General features: G+C 47.5%; 1 protein-coding gene across 2 annotated transcripts in view; it reads right to left on the bottom strand.

Moving 5' to 3' along the window:
- Positions 1–12,816, bottom strand: part of FANCA (FA complementation group A) — a 35,205-nt gene that overhangs the window by 7,458 nt on the left and 14,931 nt on the right. For both annotated transcript variants that reach the window (XM_074550678.1, XM_074550679.1), the window contains exons 21-33: positions 12,317–12,393; positions 11,003–11,107; positions 10,380–10,522; positions 9,494–9,564; positions 7,996–8,095; positions 4,080–4,279; positions 3,867–3,963; positions 3,292–3,468; positions 2,306–2,379; positions 1,673–1,801; positions 1,154–1,220; positions 778–950; positions 338–443 (exon numbers count right to left, since the gene is read on the bottom strand). In XM_074550678.1, coding sequence (XP_074406779.1) covers positions 338–443; positions 778–950; positions 1,154–1,220; positions 1,673–1,801; positions 2,306–2,379; positions 3,292–3,468; positions 3,867–3,963; positions 4,080–4,279; positions 7,996–8,095; positions 9,494–9,564; positions 10,380–10,522; positions 11,003–11,107; positions 12,317–12,393 — 1,519 coding nt within the window. The remainder of the gene's footprint in view (positions 1–337; positions 444–777; positions 951–1,153; positions 1,221–1,672; positions 1,802–2,305; positions 2,380–3,291; positions 3,469–3,866; positions 3,964–4,079; positions 4,280–7,995; positions 8,096–9,493; positions 9,565–10,379; positions 10,523–11,002; positions 11,108–12,316; positions 12,394–12,816) is intronic.

Below are 12,816 nucleotides of genomic sequence, written 5' to 3'. Positions count from 1 at the left end.
GCCCCTCCCAGGCCTCCCAGAAGCACTGTAAGATTTCCTATAACCCACTTCACCAAACAAAGGGACTCCCAAGGATTTGCTCTCGATAGTGTCAAATGCCACCACAATTCCAAATGAAGGCCCAGAATCATGGAGTGATTGGCTTGGAAGGGACCATGGGCAGGAACACCTCCCACAGACCAGGCTGCTCCATCCTGGTCCTGAACACTGGCAGGGCAGGGGCAGCCACACCTTCTCTGGGCAGTCTGGATGTGACCTCCTTCCCTAAATTCAAATTTAATCTTTATCTAGAGCACCTTTAGCAAGGAGCAATCACCACTGGGCTCACAGCACCTACCAGCTCAGAGTTCACAAAAGAGAAGAAGCTGTCACAGTCCAGCACTGCTCTGTTCCCTTTCCAGCACGTGGTGACCAGGGTGGATGCAGGGAGCCCCAGCAGAACCCTTGGGCAGGGAAGGAGGAGAGCTGGGGTCACTGTCAGGGGAAAAATCAGCCTCCAGGAGGGTGTGTGACACCCAGGACAGGGAAGGAGGAGAGCTGGGGTCACTGTCAGGGGAAAAATCAGCCTCCAGGAAGGAGTGTGACACCCAGGGCAGCCCAGGATGGCACATGGAATAAGCACACAGCTAATCCCAGTGGGTGCCAGGGAATGAGTGTCCCTTGCACGGCTGTCCCCAGGCATGCAGTGTCACTGTCACCTGCTGTGGCAGCAGAGGGGAAGGCCCTGCACAGCCCAACTGCCCTGGAGGCCTCCCCAGTGCCCAGGGCTGCTCTCACCTCCTGTGCAGCAGCAGCTCCTGCTGCCTCCAGAGCTGCTGGCCCAGGGCAGATCCCTGCTGTGGCTCTGTGCCTGCCAGCCTCCCCTGCAGCAGCTCCAGCACCACGGGCCTCTGGGCAGCTGAGCAGCCAGGGAGCAGCTTTGGCCTGCACCTCAGCTCCAGCACCAGCTCCTGAACAGGGGATGGGGAACAGTGAGGGGCACACTGCACCAGGCTGCTCCCAAACCCCCTCTGATCCTCTGGAGCAACCAGAGAGCAACAAGAAAAACCCCCCTCAGTCCCCACAGCTCAGCTCACAGGTCACAGTGAGCATGAGGGGGTACTTTGGTCAGGTTCCAGGACCAAACAGCCACCCCAGGGTGTGGAATCATCACCTGCAGCCTGCAGAGGATCTCGGGGCTCAGCGACGTCCTCGAGTGGGCACAGCCCCCCAGCTCCAGCCTGAAATTGGGGACAGCTGGGGACACATGGGGCACTGCCCCTGCTGGGCCAGGGGGAAGCACAGCCCAGCACAGTCAGATGCTTCAGAAGAACACAGAGCTCAAACACTGTGCCATAAATCAGCTGTGGCTGAGACAGTGGCTCTCCTCTGAGCTCCCTCCTGGCTCTCCAGCTCCAGCCACTCCCTGGGGGCATTGCTGCCTGTCTGGCCACACAGAGCTGAGTACAAAGTCAGCTTTAAACACACAGCCAGACAGGGCCCCTCTGTGGCTGCAGCCCCAGAGCTCTGCCACCCTCAGCAGGGCCTGGGAGTCACCCAGGGCCACCTCCCAGGGCCCCTTCCAGCAGAGCAGAGCAGAGCAGAGCAGAGCAGCAGGGAATGGCACCCCCAGCCCCAGGAAGGGACAGCTCCCAGGGCAGGAACCAGCGAGGGCAGGTATGGCCCTGAATACCTGTGTGAGGAGTCCAGGATGGCATTGAGGATGACTCCACAGGCCTTCTCTAGGTCTCCATCACAGCCACCAGCAGCAGAAGGTGCAGGGAGGTACCTCTGATAGATGGCCCAGTGATGGAAATCCTGTCTGCAGTGGGGAAAGCAGGAAATGTTGGAATGCTGCCCTTCCCTTGATGCAGAGGGAAGCTCACACATCAAGAGTGGTGATGTGAGCTCAGATAAAGCTCCAGGTGAGTACAGACATGAGGAGCCCTCCAGCAGACCCCACCCAGCTCCTCCAGGGTCAGGGAGGGTTTGTGACAAGTGGCTTGGAAGGGCTGCACGTGCAGGGTGAGCCCACAGAACCATGGCATGGTTTGGGCTGGAAATGATCTCAAACCCACCCAGTCCCACCCTGCCATGGCAGGGACACCTTCCAGCAGGCCAGGCTGCTCCAGGCTGGCCTTGCCCAGGTGAAAACACACACCCCCCTCATCCCAGCAGGGCCTGAGCTCAGCACAAGCCACAGCAGACAAAGGCATTTGTACCCTGCAGCACCTGCTCATTTACTCCCCGATCCTCAGAGCTTTTCCCTAATTTTGATGGGACACTCCTGCACCATTCCCTCTCCAGCAGAGCCCCTCGGCCTCACCTCTCTGCAGCAGAGAGAATGTCCTTGGCAGGGCACACCTCCAGCTCCAGCAGCAGCCACTCTCTGAAAGACAGCTGGGAAAGCCAGGACTCAGGAGCAGGGAGGCACAGCAAGGGAAATGACTCGTGCAGAGCAGGCACCAGCACAAAACCCAATTCCATGTGGGTTGAGAGACGTGAAACAAGAGACATCGACCCAAGGAAGTTCCTGTGCTGTTCCTCTTATTAAAAAAAAAATTTAAAAATCCCTGCTGGCCCTCAAAACTCCATAGGATCCCATAAAGGCTGTATCACACCCTTACTTCTGACATTTCCCAACACACTCAGCACCTCCAGGCCCAGGCACCAGGATGAACTTGTGTGTTATTAGAAATGAAGGCAAAATGAGCCAAGCCCCTCAGTCAGACAGGGTGGGCACCAAAGGGAGGTTGGAACCCAGGGTGTGCCAGCCCTGGACACTGAGCCAGGCACCAGGAACACCCCAACCCCTCTGCACAAACTGGTTCTGGAGGAAGTAGGTTATAAAAAGAGACTCTGTCAAATCAGAGACCTTGCAAGGGTGGTACAAAGGGAAAAGCTGGGATGGTTTGAGCCAGGCTGGCTCAGGGAACATTGCCATTACACACAGCACCAGAAAAGCAAGGATTTCCAGTTGTTTGCCTCTCCACCACTTCTGGGAGAGCAGAGCAGGGAGCAGGGTGATGGAAAGGCCTTTGCTCTGCACTTCCTGAGCTTGCCAAGCCTTTCCAAGAAGTAGGACACAAAAGTTTTACCTCTGGTTTCCTCTTTCCACCTTATCATCCCCATCAAACAGCACCCAGCCCTCATGACTCAGCTGCCAGACAACTTTTCAGGTATTCAGTCCTTACTTTCAGGCACCCAGCTCTTACAAGAAGCTTTTGATCACCAATAAGGGAACTGCAAAGGGCAGATCTAAAACAGTGAGAGAATTAGAGGGTGAATGTGGGTGATGGAAAAGATTCCTACCTGGAATGCCTTTTCCTTCAAGAGCTCCTGGAAGGCTGCTTGCCTCCACAGGCCCAGGCTGGCTCTCCTGTAGCTCAGAGAGGGGCAGGACAGGGAGCTCCAGCTCAGGGCACTTTGGGCCTCCTCACCCAGCACGGCCCGAGCCTCCGAGCTCAGCCGTGGCACCAGGAACTGCAGCTGGAATCAAACAGAAACAGCAAATCCTGCAGCTGGAATAGAAACAGAGCCAGGAGGGGCTGCAGCTGGAATAAAAACAGCAAACCTGCAGCTGGAATAAAAACAGGAGGGGCTGCAGCTGGAATAAAACCAGCAAATCCTGCAGCTGGAACTGCAGCTGGAATAAAAACAGAAACAGGAGGGCTGCAGCTGGAATAAAACCAGCACAACCTGCAGCTGGAATAAAAGCACAGTGTCTGTCCCAGAACCAGAGCCAGCTCTGTTTGTGTGCAGCTAAGAGAGGAGGGCACACAGATTTATTTCTGCTCTGTTTTCTTGGTGAGAGTGTCGCTTGCACAGGGACCTGGGCTGAGACTGAACTTTCTCACAAGTCACAGCAGAACTTTTTCCCCTTTTACCTTTTTAATCAGGCCAGGAGGAACCAAGGCACAAAACTCTTCACGGGAGCAGGATGAAAACTTGCACATCAGGTAAGCTGCTGCTGCAGTGCAAAACCTGGGAGGGAAAAGGAAAGAACTCCATTGTCTGGTGGGTTCAACCTCCTCCACAAGCTCTGGAAATGCTCCAGAACATCCATGGGGGAGCAGGGATGGAGGGGAGGCCCCACTCACCTCAAGCAGAAGACAAAGGATTCCTCAGTCCTGCACACCAGCAAGGAGCTCCAGAACTCTGAGACAGAAAGGGCCTTGCCAGGAGCAGCCTGAGAGGGCCCAAAATCGGCTTCCACTGCAGGAATTAAAGCTCTGCATTCACTCAAGTGGATCACAAAAGCTGCCAGTCCCAAAATGTGAGCGGCACCAAGGGAAGGACCCTGCGAGGCAAAAAACGTGAAGAGTGAGAAAGATATTTTTGGTAACTTTGTGGTAAAGTTCTTACCTTTTGTCTCATTGTAACATTTTAATTTTTTTTATTTGACACTGTAATACTCCACTTGTATTATTGTAACATTTTGTAGCAAAACACCTTTCTGCAAAACCTTTTTTTTGTACCAAACCACTTTTCTGAAAAACCTTTTTTTGTACCAAAACACCTTTCAGAAAATACTCAGACTTAGTGAAGGAGCAGAACATTGTTTCTGATCCCCAGCAGTGCAGCAAAAGTTGAGCAGATGAGAGACAACCCACAGCAGAACTGCAGGTTTCTGTAGTACAGCAACTTGAAATAATTCACTGTAAATTCAGGTTTGGGCATTCTCAAGGCTTTTTAGCCTCTCTGACAGCTAATTTCATCTATCAGCCTGTTGTTTTCACCCTTGCAATATCACAGGGCAAAGGAAATAAACCAAGCAATTCTTTAATAACAAACCCTGCACTGCTGCAGCCCAGGCAGGGGTATCTGAGTTTTATTTTAAACTTTTACAACTGAATTATTCAACGTGGAAGCTCAGGAGTGAAGCATTCTACCATTTTTCTTTTGTCTCTTCCCTAAACTTGCCTATTTTAGCTTCTGTTCAAATGTCTCAGAATGCATTAACCTTCCACAAGCAATATTTCTGTAGGGAAAAATTCTCCTCGTGTTCCTGAGGGCAGCTTCACACTCCCTGACAAAAGAGGGGATTCTGAAGATATTTATTTTTTTTGAAGTATTTTTTGGGAGGGGTATTTTTTTTTAGGGATGTTTTTGGAGGGGATTTTTTTTTTTGGAGGGGTATTTTTTTTTAGGGGAATTTTTTTTGAGGGGTATTATGTTTTGGAGGGGTATGATTTTATTGGAGGTTTTTTTTTGTAGGGGTGTTTTTTGGAGTTTTTTTTGTTTGAGGGGTATTTTTTTTGGAGGGGTATTTATTGGAGGGGTATTTTTGGAAGGGTATTTTTTTAAGGGTATTTTTTTGAGGGGTATTTTTTTGAGGTTTTTTTGGGGGTATTTTTTTGAGGTTTTTTTAGGAGTATTTTTGGAGGAGTATTTTTTGACAGGCATTTTTTGGAGGTTTTTTTTGGAGGGGTATTTTTTTAGGGGTATTTTTTTATGGAGTATTTTTTTGAGGTTTGTTTTGGGTTTTTTTTTTGAGGAGTATTTTTTGGAGGGGTATTTTTTTGGAGGGATATTTTTTTGAGGGGTATTTTTTGGATGGGGTATTTTTTTTGAGGGGTATTTTTGGAGGGTTTTTTTAGGGGTATTTTTTGGAGTTTTTTTTGGAGGGGTATTTTTTGAGGCATTTTTTGGAGGTTTTTTTGGAGGGTATTTTTTTAGTTTTTTTTTTGAGGAGTATTTTTTTGAGGGGTATTTTTTGGGTGGGTATTTTTTTTGAGGAGTATTTTTTTTGAGGGGTATTTTTATTGAGGGATATTTTTTTGAGGGGTATTTTTTGGATGGGGTATTTTTTTGGAGGGGTATTTTTGGAGGGGTATTTTTTGCAGTTTTTTTGGAGGGGTATTTTTTTGAAGGGTTTTTTTGAGGGATATTTTTGGAGTTTTTTTTTTGAGGAGTATTTTTTGTGGGGTTTTTTTGTTTGTTTGTTTGTTTTTTGGGGTTTTTTTTGTTTTTGTTTTTTTGGGGTTTTTTTGAGGGATATTTTTTGGAAGGGTATTTTTTTGGAGGAGGTTTTTTTTTTGAGTGGTATTTTTTTTGAGGGATATATTTTTGAGGGGTATTTTTTGAGGGTTTTTTTTTCATGGGGTATTTTTTTGGAGGGGTATTTTTGGAGGTTTTTTTTAGGGGTATTTTTTGGAGTTTTTTTTTGAGGGGTATTTTTTTAGGGTTTTTTTTGTGGAGTATTTTTTTGAGGTTTGTTTTGTTTTTTTTTGAGGAGTATTTTTTGGAGGGGTATTTTTTGGAGGGATATTTTTTGAAGGGTATTTTTTTGGAGGAGTATTTTTTTTTTTGAGGGGTATTTTTATTGAGGGATGTTTTTTTGAGGGGTATTTTTTGGAGGGGCATTTTTGGAGGGTTTTTTAGGGGTATTTTTGGAGGGGTATTTTTTTAGGTTTTTTTTTGTGGAGTTTTTTTTTGAGGTTTTTTTTTTTTTTTTTTTTTTTGAGGAGTATTTTTGGAGGGGTATTTTTTGGAGGGATATTTTTTGGATGGGTATTTTTTTGGAGGAGTATTTCTTTTTGAGGGGTATTTTTATTGAGGGATATTTTTTTGAGGGGTATTTTTTGGATGGGGTATTTTTTTGGAGGGGTATTTTTGGAGGGTTTTTTAGGGGTATTTTTGGAAGGGTATTTTTTGGAGTTTTTTTTTGGAGGGGTATTTTTTTGAAGGGTTTTTTTGAGGGATATTTTTGGAGGGTTTTTTTTGAGGAGTATTTTTTGTGGGTTTTTTTTTGGTTTTTTTTTTGGTCTTTTTTTGCGGGATATTTTTTGGAAGGGTATTTTTTTGGAGGAGTTTTTTTTTTTTTTTGAGGGGTATTTTTTGAGTGGTATTTTTTTTGAGGGATATATTTTTGAGGGGTATTTTTTTGAGGGTTTTTTTTGGATGGGGTATTTTTTTGGAGGGGTATTTTTGGAGTTTTTTTTAGGGGTATTTTTTGGAGGTTTTTTTTGGAGGGTTTTTTTTTGGAGGTGTATTTTTTGACAGGCATTTTTTGGAGGTTTTTTTTGGAGGGGTATTTTTTTGAGGGTTTTTTTTGAGGGATATTTTTGGAGGTTTGTTTTTTTTTTTTTTTGAGGAGTATTTTTTGGGGTTTTTTTTTGGAGGGATATTTTTTGGAAGGGTATTTTTTTTGAGGAGTATTTTTTTTGAGGGGTATTTTTATTGAGGGATATTTTTTTGGAGGGGTATTTTTGGAGGGTTTTTTAGGGGTATTTTTTGGAGGTTTTTTTTTGGAGGGGTATTTTTTGAAGGGTTTTTTTGAGGGATACTTTTGGAGTTTTTTTTTTGAGGAGTATTTTTTGTGTTTTGTTTTTTGGGTTTTTTTTTGTTTGTTTGTTTTTTGAGGGATATTTTTTGGAAGGGTATTTTTTTGGAGGGGTATTTTTGGAGGTTTTTTTTAGGGGTATTTTTTGGAGGTTTTTTTGGAGGGTTTTTTTTTGGAGGCGTATTTTTTGACAGGCATTTTTTGGAGGTTTTTTTTGGAGGGGTATTTTTTTGAGGGTTTTTTTTGAGGGATATTTTTGGTGGTTTGGTTTTTTTTTTTTTTTTTTGAGGAGTATTTTTTGGGTTTTTTTTTTTTTTGGAGGGATATTTTTTGGAAGGGTATTTTTTTGGAGGAGTATTTTTGGAGGGTTTTTTAGGGGTATTTTTGGAGGGGTATTTTTTGGAGGTTTTTTTTGGAGGGGTTTTTTGAGGGATATTTTTGGAGGTTTTTTTTTGGTTTTTTTTTTTGAGGAGTATTTTTTTGTTTGTTTGGTTTTTTTTAGGGATATTTTTTGGAAGGGTATTTTTTTGGAGGAGTATTTTTTTTTTTTTTGAGGGGTATTTTTTTGAGTGGTTTTTTTTTGAGGGATATTTGTTTTTTGAGGGATATTTGTTTTTGGAGGGCAGTGAAGTCCCCCCTCCCATCACAACACAACCCAGACAGATCCATCCCCCCAGGCCAGGAAATGGAGCAGGATGGAATTGTGCAGGATTGCTGGCTGCAGAGCTGACCTGGTGATAAAGGAGCTGGCAGAGCCTGGCCAGGAGTGCAGGCAGGAGATTCCTGTGTCCACACATCATCTTCACCAGCAGGGAGAGGCACGGGCCCTGCCTGCAGCACGGGAAACCACAAGCTCATTAAACCCATCCCCAACACAGCAACAGCTAATTAAAGATGCTCAAACAGCCTGGAGCTGCTCCAGGCCTGTCTGTAAACACAGCACAATTATCATTCCACACAGGGCTCACTGCAAGGGCACTTTGGGGTACCTGGGCACAGAACCCTGCAGTGCCCTGCTCACACAAGGATGGCACCGTGGGCATCTCAAACCCTGCTGGCATCTCCCATGGCCACAGTTGTAGCAGATAGGGCCTGGCGTTCGGAAGATCTCGTGATATTACGGGAAGACAGGGCCCCTGTCCCCTTAGATAAGAAAATTAACATAGGAATGTAGCCCCCTAAACCGGATTCCGGTAACTTTCCACTTGCCCAGGTAACTTTCCATCCCCTACTAACCATAGATGGTAAAGACAGACCCCCACCTGACGTAGAAGCCCCCTAGACTATAAAACCCCACGGGAAGAGAGAATAAAGGCCTTTGATCCTCCACCATATTGGTGTCCGCGTGTTTCTTAGGCCTGAGCGACCCCGGGGAAGGGGGTCGCCGTGCTGCTTCCTGAAACCAGGCCGCCTGCCTTGTATCAGAAGGCAACACACAGTGGCCTCTGAGGGGACAACAGGGACAGGAGGAGCTGCCTGGGGCTCAGCAATAAATGAGATCACAATACAAAGCAAGAAGGAATTGCTGTTACAAGGCCCTGATAGGAAAAACCCACCCTCAGAGCAGGCCAGGTGGGAGCTGTGCTCAGACACCATTTCCTGGGACTGTGTTTGTCACAGGGAGTTCTCAGCCAGGCTTTTAGCAGTGATTCATCCCCTCCAGGGCAGAGCAGTGCCAGAGAGGGAAGGATGCCCTGGCTGCCCAGGCACAGGGAGGGCAGCTGGGAGCACAGCCAGCTCCTCAGCACGCCCTTGTTGCCCAACAAAGTGATTTTGCACTGACACGCTGCCCATGATCTTTACAGGCTCTGCTCCAGGAGGAGGAGGAGGAGGAGGAGGAGCTGAGCTGCAGCTCCAGGGCAGGCACTGCTGCCTCTGCTCCTCAGCCAGCCCAGAGCCCACCCAGAGCCCCCCAGCCCCTGCCAGGGGAGGGATTCCAGCACCAAAGGCATTGGCTCCACTGCCATCCCCCTGCCAGGGCACCCAGCTCTGCTTTGGGGGTGTTCAAACCCTGGCACGGAGCACAGAGAGACAAAGGCCACTCTGCTGAAGGGATCTGTGACATCAGAGAAACTCGGTTTATTCACTGATGTGCCTCAGAGTGCCCTGGTTCTGGGAGTGCAGCCACTTCAGCCTGGCACTGTGACCAGCCAGGGTCCCTCCTCAGCCCTGCACAAGGGCTGGAATTCTGGTTATCACCCACTTTGGGTTCTCTACTCTTGGACTTACCTGTCAGGAGGGTTGAAAGAGGAAGCAGCCAGCAGGGTTTGGCAGAATGATGTCAGCAGGAGATCAACAACCTGCAATAAAAAGCACCAGGAATAAACCTGGAGTGAAACCCACACTGCTGATTCCTGCTTGCCAGGCTGCATGCCTGAGGCCTAGATTTCTGCTTTGTGGATATTACATTTCCTGACATGAAAACAAGGGAACAAACTGGTCAATGGGATTCACTCCAAGCTGTACAGATCTGTGAGGGTGCTCACAGGGGTCTCAGGTTGAGGGAAGAGATAAGGATCTGACTCCATGTTTCAGAAAGTTTGATTTATTATTTTATGATATATATTACATTAAACTGTACTAAAAGTATAGAAGAAAAAGTTTTCCTCAGAAGGCTGGCTAAGCTAAGAATAGAAAGGAATGATAACAAAGGTCTGTGGCTCAGCTCTCTGTCTGAGCCAGCTGATTGTGATTGGCCATTAATTAGAAACAACCACATGAGACCAATCACAGATGCACCTGTTGCATTCCACAGCAGCAGATAATCATTGTTTGCATTTTGTCTCTGAGGCCTCTCAGCTTCCCAGGAGGAAAAATCCTAAGGAAAGGATTTTACATGAAAAGATGTCTGCGACACAGATCCACTAAGGATGGAAAATGAAGCCCATAACAGCCCAGGAATGAGCCCAGCACACAACAAACACCCAGGCAAGGCTGCTGAGGAAAGGCTTTTAGAGAATATCCCCAGATCCCATCATCCAGCAACTTCCCGGTGGTTAAAACACAGGGACGGCCTGTGCAGGGAGAAGTGCATTTCCTGCAGACAAAGCAGCCTCTCCCACCTGCCGTGCAGATGCATTTCCCTGCCCAGCCCCACCCCGCAGCTGGAACTCACCCTCTGGGCACAGGGTGACAGCCCCGGGGCAGGCACGGCCACCCGGAGCCGGGCACTGCAAGGAGCAGCCTCGCTGTCCTCGCTGCTGGCCCCCAGGGCACCGCCGAGTCTGTCTGAAACCAGGGCCAGCTTCGCTGCCACCTCTGCGGGGACAGGGGCACAGGAGAGCAGGTGTGAAACGTTCACAACCCCCCACAGCAGCAAGAGCAAGCAAAATGTAAATTTTAATCAGTCAGAGTCAAAAGGATGTTAGGAAAAGCTTTAATAAGCAAAAGATGTTGGCTGGGACACAGTAGGTCAGCATCCACAGGATTATTTTTTACCTATACAATTACTAACACACCCCAGGAGCAGTTTTCACACCAAAGGGGAAAATGCTTTCCAAAGGGGGCCCAGCCACCAGGTGAGCCCCAGAATGGGGCAGCAGATTGGTGTGGCTATCACAAAGATAAGCCCCAGATGAGGCAGGAGTACATCAGATATTAACATGTACATATTCACAGCTGGAAGGATTATCAGCTCGGAAGGATTACCAGGTGTCAGTAACTCCTGCTGTGCCTTTGCCAGCACCAGCCACACTTTATTCAGGCACTTTTGGGACAATGAGAAGCACTCCCTCATACCTTCCCACTGAGCCTGCTGCACCACCAGGGTCCTGAGCTCAGCCAGCTCAGCCTCCAGCTGCTCCAAAGGCTCCTTGGGATGGCTGGGCTCTGCTTCGGAGGCATCTGGACAGGGAGGAGAGGAAATGCACTCAGCAATCTCTGCCTGCACTCTCTGCAGGAGCAGAATTTACTTTTACAAAACCCCAAACTGTCAGTCTGCCACACACAGAGCTTTGTTTTTACTCTCAGAATGTGCTATGTAATTAATCATTTATGGGTTTATGCCTAGTTGCAAAAAGGAATTTGGTTTTTAAAGACGAGAGGCAAAAAAGTTTTGTTTTCAGAGTTTTCTTGCCACTTCCTTTAGCTCTGCCCCCCACAGAAACATTTGCTGTCCTCAAGGCTGGGGTCAGAATGCACAAAGACATTGCAGCATGGATTCAGCATCAGCTTCTCCAGATGTCCCATGCTACTCTGGCTTCTTGTTCAAGAGAAGGAATCAAAGGAAATTCCTTTTCCCACTAGGGAGAGATGCCAGCAGTGCCAGCCCCAGCCCTAAAACCTCCAGAGTTTGTTAGGCAGGAACAGCTCCTTGTCCAGGGGCCAGGAGTGAATCCCCAGCAGCAAGAACAGCAAATGGCCAAGGCTGACATCGACACTGGGAACCATCCCTGCACCCAGCCTGACCTTTGCATTGTGTGCAAACCTTGGAAGGTGAGTCTGAAGCACTCACTTGCTGACAGGAGCAGCACAGCTCATTAAATATCCTCATTAAATATCCTCATTAAATATCCCCATTAAATATCCTCATTAAATATCCTCATTAAGCATCCACAGCCCTGCCCAGTAAAGCTGCAGGGATGGGGCCCAGGCTCAGCTCCCACCCAAACACTGCAAAGCAGGAGCTGAATCCTTTCCCTGCCCCTCAGACCTCCCTAATCCCCTCTCAAAGAGGATGCCAGGGCAGCACAGGAGTCTCTGCACAGGGGATCAGCACAGCAGCTCCCAGCACAGCAATCCCCAGCCCAGGCTGCAGTGCTGATTCATGGAAAGGTCCTGGGGGTGGAATTCAGCCAGCTCAGGCTCAGGCAGCATCTGCAGCCTCAGCACAGCACAGGGCTCCCAGGCACTGCAAAAATCCCACCCAGCAGGGCTGGCAGAAAAAGTCATTGCAGGAGTGAGAATTGGACAGCTCACTACAGCATTAACACCTATTTATATGGATTAAATACCTATTCAGCCATAAATCTTTGAAAATGTTCAATTCAGGAGGGCAGCAGTGGAAAAATTACCATTTCACATTGATCCATAAGTAAATGTTGCATTTTTTACCTTGTAACACCTTCTCTTTCATGGCATGACAGGCTTGCAGGTATGTGGAGTACAAGTTTGAGGGTATTTTGTCAGCTCTGTGAAAAAGAAGAGATTTATTACCCTGCATAACCACAAACTGCCTTTATTAAATAAGCACAAACAACAGCCCTTCTGTGAAATGTAATTAGAGGGACTCTGAAGCATAAAGAGCATCTGAAGCATTTTTAATCATCTGACATGAGGGGCAGAGATTTTCTACCCAGAGTTTCAAAGCAAGCCCTGCACACATGTAGCACACACAAACCCAGTACTGTATGTGTTATTAATTAATCTTTCCATGCCTGTTTCGTGTCTAGTTGATGTCTAGGATGCCATAAGAGTGTGGGCTGTGAGATGCAGCACTCACAGATGTAAAACACGAACGTGCAGAGACCAAGGTGTGACCTCCCCTCTGCAGGGCAGCATTTAGTGCTGAGGGCACGTCCCAGGAGGCTCCCCAGAACTCAGCTGCTTCCCTC

This window comes from Zonotrichia albicollis, chromosome 13 (genome assembly GCF_047830755.1).
Source record: "Zonotrichia albicollis isolate bZonAlb1 chromosome 13, bZonAlb1.hap1, whole genome shotgun sequence".
NCBI classification, from domain to species: Eukaryota; Metazoa; Chordata; class Aves; order Passeriformes; family Passerellidae; genus Zonotrichia; species Zonotrichia albicollis.
Note: the sequence above shows the minus strand (reverse complement) of the source record. Positions and strands in the feature narration are given on the sequence as shown.